Source organism: Camellia sinensis, unplaced genomic scaffold (genome assembly GCF_055761805.1).
Source record: "Camellia sinensis isolate YWXY unplaced genomic scaffold, ASM5576180v1 Unanchor3, whole genome shotgun sequence".
NCBI lineage: Eukaryota > Viridiplantae > Streptophyta > Magnoliopsida > Ericales > Theaceae > Camellia > Camellia sinensis.
Genome location: NW_028129178.1, coordinates 8,953,701 through 8,968,403, shown reverse-complemented (window position 1 = coordinate 8,968,403; position 14,703 = coordinate 8,953,701). Strand labels below are relative to the sequence as shown.

Genomic DNA, 14,703 nt, shown 5'->3' with positions numbered 1-14,703 from the left:
CTAGCTTTCTATAGCAACAAAAATCAATAAAGTAATAAAATAAAACAAACTCTAATGAGAATGGAGGGATTTTACCCCTCAAACACATGAATAAGGGTATAAACTACCCAAATCCCTAAAAATATATAATGAGAGAGGAGAATTAGACCATTCTCATAGAGGAAACCATGCCCGGGCTTCTAACCCATAATAAAGCAAGAAAAACAAGTTGGACCTGGCCAAAGTCTCTATACAGGCCTAAATTACTACAAAAAATGGGTAGAGAAAGAGAGGATCCAACTAATCTATCAACAATAGCCCAACAACCATCTTAACATCTCAAGAAGATTTCAAAAAGAGAGGAAAAGGGATAGAAGATGAAATAAAATGGAAGTAAGGATTATGTCCAAAGCTAGCAGAGATAGGGCCTAAGCTGGTCACAAACACCAATCCAAGCTTCCTCAAGCTGATGAAGATCTCTAGCTCCAAATCTTTAAGCCAAATGATAATGAAGAGACTCCAAGTGTATAGGTATCTTAGGTATGTGTAAAGTTCAATGTCCCTTAGATTTAAACCTAGAATCAACAACTGTTTTTAAAAAAAATTCACCAACCCCTCACCCCTCCAAAAATGAATGATTATATAGGCTTGGGATGCTTAGAATATGCCATTTGGGCCTCAAGGATCTGGATGGCATATTCCAAGATGCTAGGGGACACCTCATGAGAAATCTATTAGGCAATTGTTGGCGGACTTGGCCAAACAAAAATTTGTATGGCTAGCCTAAAGTGGTTCGTCGTGTTTTCTCGAAAAAATGTGTCAAAGCAAAAAGGGTATTTAGAAAGAAGTACTCTAGTCATGTTTATCCTTGCCAAAGTTGTCCGTCTTGTTTCTAAAAAATTGTTCGACCGATCACATCCCGCCCAGCCACACTTTTCCCAGAATGTTTCCTCATCTTCTCACTCATTCCGGCTTTCTAAGCTCACCTTTCTGAAAAATAAATAAATACTTTTTAGAAAACATAACTTTGGAAATAGCCGAAACAATGAGAAGGTATCACTTACCTTACGAAAATCATTTTGAAAAATAGGTTTGAAGGTATGGAAAACTCTTAGGCCAAAATGTGTACAGGAATGTTCATCTCTCTTCATCTATGACTTGTGCTTGAACTGATCTTTGCTTTCATCATCGGAAGCTCTTCACGGAGCGCCCAAGTCTTAAGGCTAGTAAAAATTGGGGTCTCTCCAATATGCTTTTATTAAGATCTCCAGAAATGACACTCAACAAGTACTTCTGCATCTTTACTAGACCTCTTGGATTAAGTCTTACAGATTTGTCAGTCATTTTGGATTACCTCTCGCAAATTTGACAAGACTTCATCATGATCTTCTGAATCCTTATCAAACCTTTTGAATTAGTTCTTGCAGACTTGATAAGCCTTCATCAAGACATTCTCAACTACCTTCTGCAGGCCTAACAAGGCTTCATCAAACCCTTCTAAATTCTGAATGCCTCTCAAGTATACACCATGACCGTTGACCTCCTTATCCAAGCTTAGGCATTCACAAATCAACAGCTGAACTCTTTCGTTCTCGTTTCTCTCAACCAAGCTTGGGTGAGTTCCTTACAAAATAAGATTGAAGTGGACATCTAATTCTTCTAAGTGAAACTCCAAACATACTCTAAGGAGGCCTGCTCAATGTGCTAGAACGTTTGAAATGTTGCTCAGACTTGAAACTTCTATTAGGCTTTTTTTGACATTCTAAAAAGCCAAAACTCTTGCGTGAAACGTCTACTAAACTGTAAGGCCTATTCATTGGGCTACAAAGCCTAAAGTACTTGTTAGGCTTGCAAAAGATGTTGGGCCTTCTCAAACATTCTAAAAGGCCAAAACTTTGATTCGTGTCTTCAATATGAGACAAGTTGTTATTTTTCTTCAAATAGCCAAATTTATTATAAGTTGAACTCTCTTACTTGATTTATACACTTTGCTTCCTTCAACACCTCCTTTGAGTTTTTTGATGAATCAATTTGAACGAATGGAGATGTTTGTTTGGCTTATGAAAATATTCGTGTGACTTGAGACTTCTTGCACTCACCTTCTTATTTTGTATAAGCCATGTGAATAGTATTCTCTTTTGAAGTGCCCTACAAACCCAATGTGGATGTAAGTTTTCATGTACAAAACCGAAAGTTGGCACATGCATGCAATGCTTTTGGCATTTTGGGAGTTGTCGAAAAGGTCTTCATCTGATAGAGGAGGAGAAAGAGGTTGTTCATCACCTTCAATGATATCATGCTCCCTATGCAAAATATCCTCAAATTCTCCAACTTCATTTTGTCCCCCTTGTGCCCTTTCGTGAGAAACAAATTGTTGGATCTCCTGACTACTTTTCAGGCCTTTATTTTGGCTTACCTCAAGTTTGACTTTTGACTTGATTTCAAAGTTGACTCAAGGCTTGACCTCCTATCTACATCTTTTCTCCTCACTTTTGAAAATTGAGTTGTAATCAAAGATTATTATCTCTTTCTCTTACCAAGTTCATAAGATTATGGGTAGGTTTTTTTACTGTAGACTTGATCATTGGTGGGTTGTCTTTACCTCCTGACGGCCTATAAAGAAGATGCTCTCCTAACACTTGTCCTTATCGCTCTTTCCTTGGATTCGGTGATGAAATGATGAAGCCTGATAGAATCCCATGGGAGATGGGTATCCAATAGTTGGTGGGTCAAAAGAATTCACCTTTGGGGACACTTCTAGAGTACCAGATTGTGGAACAACAAACTGGCCATTAGTGGGGTCGTCTCTCCCTTTTGGCAACTTACAAGAAGGATGCCCCATCGTGTCCAAGTCTTGTCCTTTTGGAATAGGAGTTCTCGATGAAGATCCTTGATACATTCTAGGAGGATATGACAAGTTAACAGCTAGTGCTTTAGGCAAATCTACTTTTGCAACAAGGAGCCTTTGCCCTCCCATACATTATAAGGGTGACTAATTAAACCTGCTATTTTGGAGTTCTGAAATGCTCTCTTGCCCTCATTGTATGACTGAATTCATTAGGACTGACACTTCATGTAGAAGGCATTTAAGGAGATAGTTTATATCACGTTGAAAATATTGAGTTTCATCTCCAAATGATCATTTTCATCCATGAGCTAATGAATTTCATAGTTTAATCGCCTTTTTTGTTTGTACCCCCAATTGTACTTTTCCATAGAAGATATAAAATATACAGGAATAAGTTGACATTTTACATTGTCAATAAGATAAATCTCATTTTTTAAGTTGTCAATCTCATCTTCGCACCAATGCACTTCTTCTTTAAAATGCCAGATTGCTAATTCCAACTCAAGATAATGCATTGATATAATAACAAATTGGCATATTCAGCCCCTTAAATTCCTTTGGGGTTTCACTAGACATGCTAAAATATGTTTGCACAAAATTTGGCTAAGTAAGGAGATTTAGGATTCAAGCGTGCCATGGAAAAGTATTGCCTACGTGAAAATGGATATGTCTTGTTATTAAGAGATTGTGCAAGGGCCAATGGGATAAAAGCCTCCTAGTTCTTTACTCGCCTTGATGAAGAGGACTTAAAATCTCCTAAGGGTTGTAAGATAGGAATAAAAGTTAGCAGAAGGAAATACAAACAAGAAACTGTCAACTTCAATGTACTCAAATGGATTGAACATACACAAAAGTGACAAAAACAGTTTTAAGTAAAAAGCAATTAAGTTACAACAGTTTGTAATTACAATTGAAATATGAAAAATCATCCACAAATGACAAAACTAATCTACAATAACATGGATGTTAATGGCATTGATGCCCAACAACTAAACTATTGCACATGTACCTTTTTTTTTTTTTTTTTGATCAGCAAAGAAAAATTTCATTAATAGCATGAAATTTAGAGTACAGGTAGATGAAGTGCACTGAGAGAGATTCGGAAAGTACAAAGTAAAGGTAAATGCTAAGGCTAAATTGACACTGATGTCGTTGAGTGTTTTGTTAATTTAAGTTATTGCACATGTACCTTAAAGATGAACTAAAGGTAAATGCTAAGGCTAAATTGACACTGATGTCGTTGAGTGTTTTGTTAATTTAAGTTGGTGTCGATGCATTGAACTTGAGCTTGCAAATAGCCTCTTATAGCCACTGGGTTCCTCTTGCAAGTTACAAATGACCTCCTAAATTTTCTTAGCCACTTTGCTTAGTAAGATGCTAGGTTGGCTCTATGGCTGCCATGTGTCCTATTACCAAGTCTTGAGGCCCAAATATTTGAAACATGTGTTTAATTATTTCTTACATTTACTGAATTTGCAAATTTGTAGGAAGAATAGTTTCTACCACATTCTTCTTGTCTTTGGATCATGAATAACATATGTCATAACCACCAGACCAAATCCCAAGATTATGGCTCTATGGTGGTATGGAATAATGGTCAATAACCATATCCAAAAATATTAGGAACACATTCTGCTGGAGATATTGATAGAAGAATAACTCTTAACTAATTCCTATAAAATAGGAAACCATCACCACCATTATCTGATAAGCATTTTGATAAAATTACCAAGAACTTTCACTTTCATGGATCACCAGTGCCACGTGCCAGCTCCTAATTTGGCTATTTCTCCTAGAAAATCACCTTAGGAGTAGCTTTATCAAACTTTCCAAGTCTACCAAAATTACCATGAACATTCATTTATTTGAATGACTATCGCCAAGTGGCATCATCCAGTTGAGCGGTCATTTTTGGTATAAACAGTTTTACACGGTCTTTTTTAGATACAAATTCTAATGGTATGTAACAGAGAGATCACATTGCAACAAAATTAAAAGTGTAGGGATTAAATTGTTCAAATTGAAACTACAGGGACTAAAATGACACTTCACTTAAATTACAAGGACTAATGGAGTAATTTACACTATAAAGAGTGACAAACCTTGAGATTGATAAGTGGTTCAATGCCAGCTTCGTTTCCTGCATTGCAACATAGTTAGTACACTTGAAACATGAGCAAATAGAGTTTTCCTTCACTTTTTTACGGTAATATTGTCCTTCCAGCCAAATGATTTTAGGAGAATGTTGCACTTGATTCATCCATCCCTTCTTCAAATTGCTACCCAGTCCTATTTTCCACTTTGAAATGCTTGCTATTTATTTATAACAAATTCAGCATATATTTATGTTAAATATAGGTGTTTAGTGTGGGTATGTATTTATGTGTCCAATTCATCTGATCACATATCCAAGGACAAGGGGACAGGACAAAAAAGATCATATCTGTTAATTTACTTCTTTAATGTTTCAAAGTAAAAGAATGGAAACCGAGGTTACTGTTGTAAGTAAACCATATTAGTAGCCATTGTTACATCTGTGGTGACTTTTCCTAAGCTTATTTGGATAGTCCAAATCGTTTATATTGTAAGATCCGTCACGTAGATTATTTATGAAAAGAATCAGATTAGTCGGATATTTGTAGTCCCTCAACGAGATCACGTTTTTGTTTGGAAAAAAATGAATGGTTAGCTTGATTTTGATAATGTTTTTAAAAATAATTAGAACTCGATCATAGGGTTATAGATATCTGATTAACCTAATTTTTTACATGGATAATATGTTTAACAAACCTTACAATATGAACAATTTGGATTATCAAAATAGGTTAGGAATAATGTTCCACAGAAGCTCACAACAGTTAATACTATGACTACTACAGTAACACTGAGTCCAAAATAATGTCAAATGCATATTTTGTTTCCTTATCCACGTATTCATATGTCAAGTATTTAACATGAATACTTCATATATAAGGAAAATGAAAAAATATATATATGTAAGTGTTGGTACCGAAAATGACCTCCCTATCAAATGATACCGCATGGCGTTGATTATTCAAATAAGAGCATTGATAGAGACCCCCTTCAATCACCACCCCCACCACCCCACACACACGTGGCGGGTGGTGATTGGAGGAGAAGGAAAAGAAAAAAAATATAAAAGAAAAACTGGTCAATGAGAGAGAAGGGGGGTCTCAAACATTTTTGTTCAAATAAATGGATGTGCGTGATAATTTTAATGAACTAATAGATTTGTAATGTTTTATAAAGTTATCTCCAAGGTGTTTTTCCCGGAGTAACATCCAGATCAAGGGGTGATACGCTGTGTGGGTGACCCATGAGAGTGAAGGTGCTTGGTAATTTTATCAAGTATGCTTAAGTAATGATGGTTTCCTATTAATATGTTGAGATATTAACTCATTATCGCTAGAAAATCATGTACTTATTTTCAAAGAGATGTTTATTAACCATTCCTATTAACCACCATGGAACTATCATCTTGAAATATGGACATGTGGCACGCATTATGGGGTATTCACAGACTAGGCTGACCAGTCAAAACCGGCCCGATTCGACCCAATTCCCTCACTTTTAAGTGGTCTCAATAGTATGGGCAGGTGGATGTGGATGGAGATTTTTCTAATCCACCTATGTTTGGGTAGATGGCGGATGAGAGGCCACCGAACCCAGCTTGATCCGCCAACCTCCCTTAAGAAAATGATGCTATGTTTACATAATTTGCATGTTAAAAAAATGACATTTTATTTAGTAATAATATTAGCTACTTATGAAATATGAAAGTTTGGCCATTATTTAATTACAAAAAATGAAGAATAAAAAATTTTGGACTCAAATAAAGCCCAAAATAGTAAAAAAAAATTACTATAAAATAGTTCAAATATATATGTAATTGCAAAACCCAAGCCACTAAATGGATTTGCATCCACCTGTCAATCCGCACGAATTGCTCAATCCGCATTCACCAACTATGCAAACAAATACAGATTGATTTTTTCTAATCCACCTAAGTTCAAACGAATGGTGAAAGGGAGGCACCCAGCCCAATCTGATCCGCGAGCACCCTTAGCACCCATCTATTTAGATTCAAGACCCACTACTACTTGATCCAACGACTAGGCGAAAATGGGGCAATCACCAACATTTCTTGAGGGATACATTAGAGATATTTGGACAACATGGTTGTTGAGGGACACTTGGCACTCTAGGAGGTGTTCTAGAATACCACTAACCAAAAGTAGTTGAGGGATATATTAGGAGCTAGTTCGAAACGGCTAGAAGGTCAAACATATGAAGGTCATTTCAAGATGGGAAAACCCGCAACCAATCATCCAATCAATTCAAAAAATACTTAGCAGTTATCTCTCAAGACTTAGTGACTTTTTAATATTAGATTACCAGTAACTTCATTAGCTTACTGTATTTTTCATTTCTATTTCAAAAGTTAGCTTAGTTTGTCCCAAATATTGTACTTTAATTGTTTGGATATAATAAAATTCTTGTTGTGTCCTCTTCCAACTTCAAGCACTTAGGAGATTCTAAGTCCTTTTCATTGACGGAACAAATAAACCAAGAGGATTTTTATCCCGGGACCTCACATATTGTCTTGAGAAGAAATTAGAAATATTCAACAGATCGGACTATACTAGTCCTGGCACACCGCTCACAGGTTCCTGCAGCTTCCATTGTTCATTTACACCCATTTTTGTGGGAAAAAAAAAAAAAAAAAAAAAAAAAAAAAAAAAAAAAAAAAAAAGAGAATTCTCAGTTTATCACTGATTAAAGAAGTTTATTTCATTTTTTATTAGTCCAACTTCGAGTGATTTTTTTTCTTTCTTTTTTTTCCCCCTAATTTAAAAGAGTTAATTACAAGACCAACAACCACTTGGGAAGAGGACCAATTTGGCACAGTAAGGTAATATGTGTCGAAATGGGATCAATGTATGGGACTCTTGGTCAAGCAAGAGACTTCTATCTAGTAGAGTATTTTCTAAAGAGGCAAGATATATGCAATTTTACTCTATTTTTAAAGAGATTAATTGTATAACTCAAACTAACATTGGACCAAGAATGCTAGAGACAAATTTTAAAATTGGACCAAGATAAAAACCTAATTTTCCTAAATTTTCACTGACTTGTCCATTAATTTCTTACCATTTGATATTAGTTGAACAATTATTGGAATCGTAATGCCAGTGTACGAGTCTCCACCAACGTAAATAGGGTTTGAGAAGAACTTTGAATGATCAATCAACCACTGCAAAAAAAAAAATTTTAAAATAATTGATAAATGGTTACAAAAATAAAAATAAAAAGTCTAGTATTGATAGCCCAAAAGAAGAAAAAAAATTAATAATTTTATGAAATTGTTTACAACTGTCTAATGCTATGAACAAATCTCCATTTACTACAAAAGCTACTGTTAAGCATTGTATCTTGTTGCTTTTGTTGGAGAGTTAACAAATTACCTTCTTGAGAAATTCATAGGCTTGGTCACATGATTGCAAATCAGTAGATTTAGAAGCAAGAGAGGTAGTTCCATAGGAGAATCCGGTACCAACAGGCAAATCTACAAAGAGTATGCTCGCCACCTGATATTTAATATCACTGTGATTAAATTTTATCATATGCGCTGATGCACATAATCGCTAGAGGAGATTGGCTTTTCTCCAGTCAATTGGATATGCAGTCCAATTTTTTGTGAGATGGAAGGTAAAATAATAATAACAATAACTTGGTGATCTAAACAAATTTTCGTATTTTTCATGTGTAGATTAATAATAATAATAATAATAATAATAATAATAAATTTGTAGCCATATTATTTTGACTTTAAAAATAAATAATAGGGTAAATTATAAATATTCTTAAAATATTATGGTTGTGGAAATTACATTCCACCCTATCAAGTTTCTAATTATATAACAAATGATCCATTTTATTAATAAATCATCATGTCACTTAACATTTTTTAATGAAGTCATAAATATATTTCAATTGACAATTTAAGTAATTTTATTATTGTATAGGAGAACAGTTAGGAATTTCAATTTTTGTTAATTTTGTTCAATAAAAATGTGTGACAATGAGGTATTTGTAATTTTCATAACCAAGGGACGATTTATATTTTAAAAAAATCTCAAAAGATATATTGTAATTTTCTCAAAATAATAAATAGATGGAAAAGTAAACCTTTCATTTTTTAAAGATAAATATTATATGGTTGTCATCAATCAATCAATTAGATTTTTCTTTTTTTCTTCTTTTTCTCTTTCTTTTTCTTTTTTTTTTTTGGGGGGGGGGGGGTTATGTTGATAAAAACCACAGTATGAATATATCACCAAATTAGGACAAATGGTGGATACTATTATCCCAACAACAATGTGTAGTCATAGATTGCTAGACTAGATGTTCGGTTTACTGAAGAGAAACTCATCCCTACTCCATATATGCACATGTAGTTACACAAATTCTTACAAAATAGGCCAATTGTTAAACAAACTATGGTTGCTGTCAAGGCAAGATATAAAATTTTAATGCTTCAGATAGTTATAGATAGTAGCTCTCAACAGCATATAAAATTAGTATGACAATAATAGTCTCACCCTTCTTGTATTCTATCTACCTTCGTCCATGAGTTTGGATTCAAGACTAAAGTCGGCAAACTTCCATCGTTCTGCTTGACCTTGAAATTTAGTGGACCTGCAAATTAGTTAAGCGATTTATATATTGTCAATACATCAACAGTTCAAATCAATTAGAAATAAGATATTGTATTAATTATTTCTGTTATCAAAATTGGATTGTAATGGGGTATTTTATTGTGTGAGGGTATTTTGATAATTTGACTCACTCACTCAGTCTCGCCCATCGAGATTGAAAGTTTCGCACTATTATCTGCTCAAGTAAGGATTTCATACATGTTTTAAATCTCTTTTAAACAGTTTTTTTCAAAAAAAAAAAAAAAAGTTGGAATCGAACACAAAAACATGTTTTGGGAACATGTGCAAAATTGGCCCCGCTAAAGTGGGGCAATTGATTGCAATTTGGAGCAATCGATCTGACGTTGAGCAGTGGTTAGCATTCGATAAACAATCAATCAGCCATCAATTGCACTTTGTGCAGTAGCAAGCAGTCACTGAGAGATCGATCAATAAATAATGTATAGCTTTGACTCTCTCGTGTACTCGTGTGATTGAGTGTACATGTGTTAATTAGGTTAATTGATTAAATTGAACATAAATTAATCTTTTTTTTAATAGGATAACCTACTTATTCCCCTCTAGGCACATAATATTCAAATTCCAATATTTCAAAAAACTTAAAATATTTGCATTTACAATTCCATGTAAAAGGAGATGTGTATTATATAATTTCCCTACATAGTATTACCAATATATTTTTGTTCCTTTAAAAATAGGATTGGTCCAAACGTACTATAGCTTTGGCCCTCTGGAAAACTATCACTAACAAGACTTTCAAAAACAAAGTAGAAAGAATAATTTATCTCCAATTTTTTTTATGGTTTCATCCTAAAATACTTTAATTATGTTACGTTTAAAAACTTTTTAAATTTTCACATGATTCAATAAGACATAAGATAGACGTATACAGATATTTAAGAAAAGAAGGTCCTTAGCTTATTATTCGTAACCAATGTAAAGGACTTGGTGAATTATGTGAGGATCTCGATGCATAATTCAATCACTATTATTCTGAAATGGGAAATAGAAGAATTTGATGAGAGAGAAAGTGAGCATGGAGAAGAAATAATTACCTATTTCATTAATGAAAGCAGAGAAGGCAGAGCAGCCCGGGCCTCCTGTCAACCAAAGAAGCAGAGGGTCCTCTTTGGGGTTGGACTCAGACTTAACAAAGTAGTAAAAAAGCTGTACATCCTCTGATTTATCCACACCTACATACCTGACACATACATGTATACACAATACATAACATAACATTAATCAACTATATATTCATGCACAAAGAAAGAAAGAAAAGGAATACTATAGGAATGAAATGTACTGTTGACCCACTCACCCGGTTTCGAGTTCAAAGGGAAGGGGTCCTTCAAATCCTGGGAGAGACTCAACCACAGAGTGACCGAGTACGAGCTTAGATGAACAAGCAATTATCAAAAGAGAAAGCATGAAAATCAAAAGCAAGCAAAGCAAGTGTGCCATTTTTTAAGCCATGTTTGTGTTCAATTGGGAAGCAATTAATAGGGATGTTTGAAATCACATAAAAAAGATATGTTATCGATATATTTATTTTACAAAAAAATATATATTTATTTTTGTTTATTTCGTTGTCTCAAACTTAAAGAGTTAGTATATGACAGCACGTAAACAAGGAAAAGGGACAGGAAGGAGTGGTTGTTTTGAGTCAAGAGCCTCCCCTTGCAAGCTTGTGCTTGCGTCCGTCCTTGTAAGCCTTCGGGTCTACTTTTAGGCCCAATTTTGATAATCCGAACCGTTTATATTTTATGATTTATTCAGTATATCATACCTGTAAAAAATCTAGTTGATCGGATATCAGAAAGTATGTGTTTGAAAAATTGAACTAAACACTATTTTTTAAAGAATTTAATAAACAGTTTTCCGAACATATGCTTTCTGATATCCGATCAACTTGATTTTTTACAGGTATGATATACTGAATAAATCATAAAACATGGACGGTTCGGATTATCAAAATTGGGTCTAAAAGTAGACCCGAAGGCCTGTAAGAACAGACACAAATACGAAAGCTGCAAGGAGAGGATCCTCCCTCGGTTGTTTTGCCCACTCCTCTTTATTTTCTTTGGACTTTCTTTCTTCATTTCTTGCTGATGTGATGACAAATAAATTAAAGTATTCTAGTTTCTTGGTGATAATGACAAATAATTATATTTTAACCATAAAAAAAAATGACAAATTATTGTACACGTTAAATTTGTATTCGTACATAATTTTAGGATAAACGATCATGTATCATGTCGTTTACTTTATTTTCTTCAATATATATATATATATATATTTTTTAATTTAGAGTATGAAATAATAATATTTTTATTATTTTAAATGTAATCTAATTGTTACCTGCCACCTATGTTTTGACGAAAAAGGGGCACCTGATATTAACACGTTGCTGACTCAGCCTCGGCTCAAGAACAATTTTTAGAATGGATCTAGCTCTTTTCCGGTCTAGAAAAATTGGAAGATTAAAAAAAATATAAAATTAAAAAAATAATAAAAAATACAGTAAACTCTGAATCTGATAGTGATATATATATGATCATGACATTTAGTTGACATTTTACTTTTCAAATGGTTAATTGCTAATGCTGAATAATCAAAATGATTTGGGATTTAAAGTTTTTTAGGTATTTACATGCAAAGTACACGATTCCATGAATAAAAATTAAGTCTATATATATTCATAATTAAATTTAAATTATAAAAAATGATGGGGTGAGATTTGTTTCCAATTTATATAGTAAACTGATTGCTCTATTCTAAGTCTTAAGACTTGACATGTATAAGCCCATAAAGGCCATGAATCACCTATGGCCCATCACTTGAAGCCCAGTGCATAACCCAGCTGACGAGGTCCAGGACAGCTGGGGTCCAACATGGCATAAAGAGCCAATAACATTCAGACACACGGCAAGAGAAGGACGAACCACATCAGCAGACAAAGATCTGCAAAGTTATTGCCACTGCACATCACCATTAATGCAGCCCATCACAGCATTTATTACGACAACACCTCTCCGCCGGAACAGGACCCCCTTACCCTGAGCAAGGTAAGCTAGAGCATAGGCTTTCGGCAAGGAGAGCAGGTCGGAAGGGACAGCGAAATGATTGCCAAAGGATATAAGCGAACGTTGTAAACAAGCAAAAGGTTAAGCTTTCTATCTCTAATCTTCTCCCATATACTATACTTCTCTTCCTAACTTGATCATCGGAGGGTTCACTGGGGGACTACCCCGTTCCCCGTTGAACTTGTTTGCAGGGTATCCGGTGGGCTCGATCATTTGAGCTTGGGCTTGAGGAGCTTGGACCAGTTCGCTCCATTCACCGGGGATAAACTGTATCAACAGTTGGCGCCGTCTATGGGAACGCTTTGCTCCTCGCGCCAGTTGTGTTCACTGTCGCCGGAGGCCCCGTTCCAACAACCTTTTTCTCCTACCCGTCAAAGTGCATGGTCACGACTAGATCCATGGTTTCTCACAATAAAGCCGCCGACCATCAAGCCGACCCCCCAATCCAAACAACCCACCACAGTATTTTATCGAGCTTACCAACAGCATTAACTGCATGGCCGAGCAAAACCAGGCCTTGATAAATGCTTTACTCCAAAGGAACCTTCCAATGCCTCCTCCTCCACCTCCAGATATTCCCCTCAACCAAGAAAGAGCCCCGAGCCATATTGCTCCACAACTCCATCCACCCAACTTGGAAGGTTTGCAACCTCCCCACCCACATATAAATCCACCACCACCCCCACACCCACACCCGTCGGTCGTAGCACCAGCCCCTGAAGGGGAGGCTAGCAGCGTCCAGCCTCCATTGACTGACCATGGTGACCACGTTCCCCTCTGGGACGTTGAGCTCTGCGCAATGAAGCTCCAACTCCAAGGGGTATACCACGGCAAATTCACCATTTATTGCCTCCATCCGGGACAAACCCTTGCCCGCCAAGTTCAAGATGCCCACCATTGACTCCTTTGACGGTACGACGGACCCAGTTGACCATCTGGAGACTTACCGTACCCTCATGATCCTCCATGTCTTCCCCGACGAGATCATGTGTCGGGCTTTCCCCGTGACACTGAAGGGGTCATCTCGACTGTGGTTCAGTCAGTTACCAGCGGACTCTGTCTCCACTTTCCAGCATCTCAGTGACTCCTTCCTCAGCCATTTCATTGGAGCCCAGCGCCAACGCCACCCTGCAACCCAACACCTCAATATCCGTCAGACCGAGGGGGAGTCGCTACGCAGCTTCGTTACCCGCTTCAACACCGAAGCCTTACAAGTAGCGGAGAATGACGATAAGGTCATCCTCACGGCTTTCATGGCCGGGCTACGATCGTCCGATTTCCTTTTCCCCCTCTCCAAAAACCCCCCGACCTCCATAGCAGCCCTATTATCCAAGGCCCAGAAGTATATGAATGCCGAAGATTCACTAGCCGCTTGGCAGGATCCAATATCCAAAAACCCGACCCCCAGAGAAAAGAGAAAAGACTCGGAACCCAGAAACATCCAGTATAACAGCCAAACACCCCAATATACTGACCGACCTCCTCACGCTGAAAGGTCGACACCAGCCCGACCTCCCGGTCGGTTCAAGTAGTACACGCCCCTTAATCCTCCCATGGAACAAGTCCTCCACCAGATCCAACGGGATTACCCCCTCAAATGGCCCATGCCCTCACGAACCCCTTCCAACCGAAAAGACCAGTCCAAATATTGTCGTTTCCACCAGGATCATGGCCACAACACTAATGACTGCATCAACCTCAAGGATCAGGTCGAGACCCTCATTCGCCAAGGGCATCTCAGCCGGTTCGCGGACACCCACCCGCAACAGAAGCAAAGAACCGAGCTCCTTAGAAACAACCACCGGCGTACCCCACCCCGGCAGCCAGCCCAACCTAACCAAGGCCGTGACTGCCCCCCACAATAGCCTCAGCCCCCAGGTAATCCCCCTCCGCCAGTTGGTGAAATCCGAGTCATTTCTGGTGGCCTTGCTTGTGGCGGACCATCCCGCTCCGCTCAGAGGGCAGAGCTCAGGAAGATAAGGCAAGGCTCGGACAGAGCAGTGGACACGGTAGACCGACCTTCCAAACAGCCCAAGCAGTGGACAGAAGCCAT

At 37.0% G+C, this 14,703-nt stretch overlaps 1 protein-coding gene across 2 annotated transcripts in view; it reads right to left on the bottom strand.

Moving 5' to 3' along the window:
• LOC145816151 (serine carboxypeptidase-like 7) overlaps positions 1-11,238 on the bottom strand; it is a 32,170-nt gene extending 20,932 nt beyond the window's left edge. Inside the window, exons 1-6 of one of the 2 annotated variants that reach the window (XM_082912396.1) lie at positions 10,886-11,238; positions 10,623-10,768; positions 9,471-9,547; positions 8,314-8,436; positions 8,000-8,102; positions 4,930-4,967 (exon numbers count right to left, since the gene is read on the bottom strand). In XM_082912396.1, coding sequence (XP_082768522.1) covers positions 4,930-4,967; positions 8,000-8,102; positions 8,314-8,436; positions 9,471-9,547; positions 10,623-10,768; positions 10,886-11,028 — 630 coding nt within the window. In that variant the 5' untranslated portion in view covers positions 11,029-11,238. The remainder of the gene's footprint in view (positions 1-4,929; positions 4,968-7,999; positions 8,103-8,313; positions 8,437-9,470; positions 9,548-10,622; positions 10,769-10,885) is intronic. The other variant, XM_082912397.1, reaches the window with a different exon arrangement.
• Between the last annotated feature and the right edge of the window lie 3,465 nt (positions 11,239-14,703).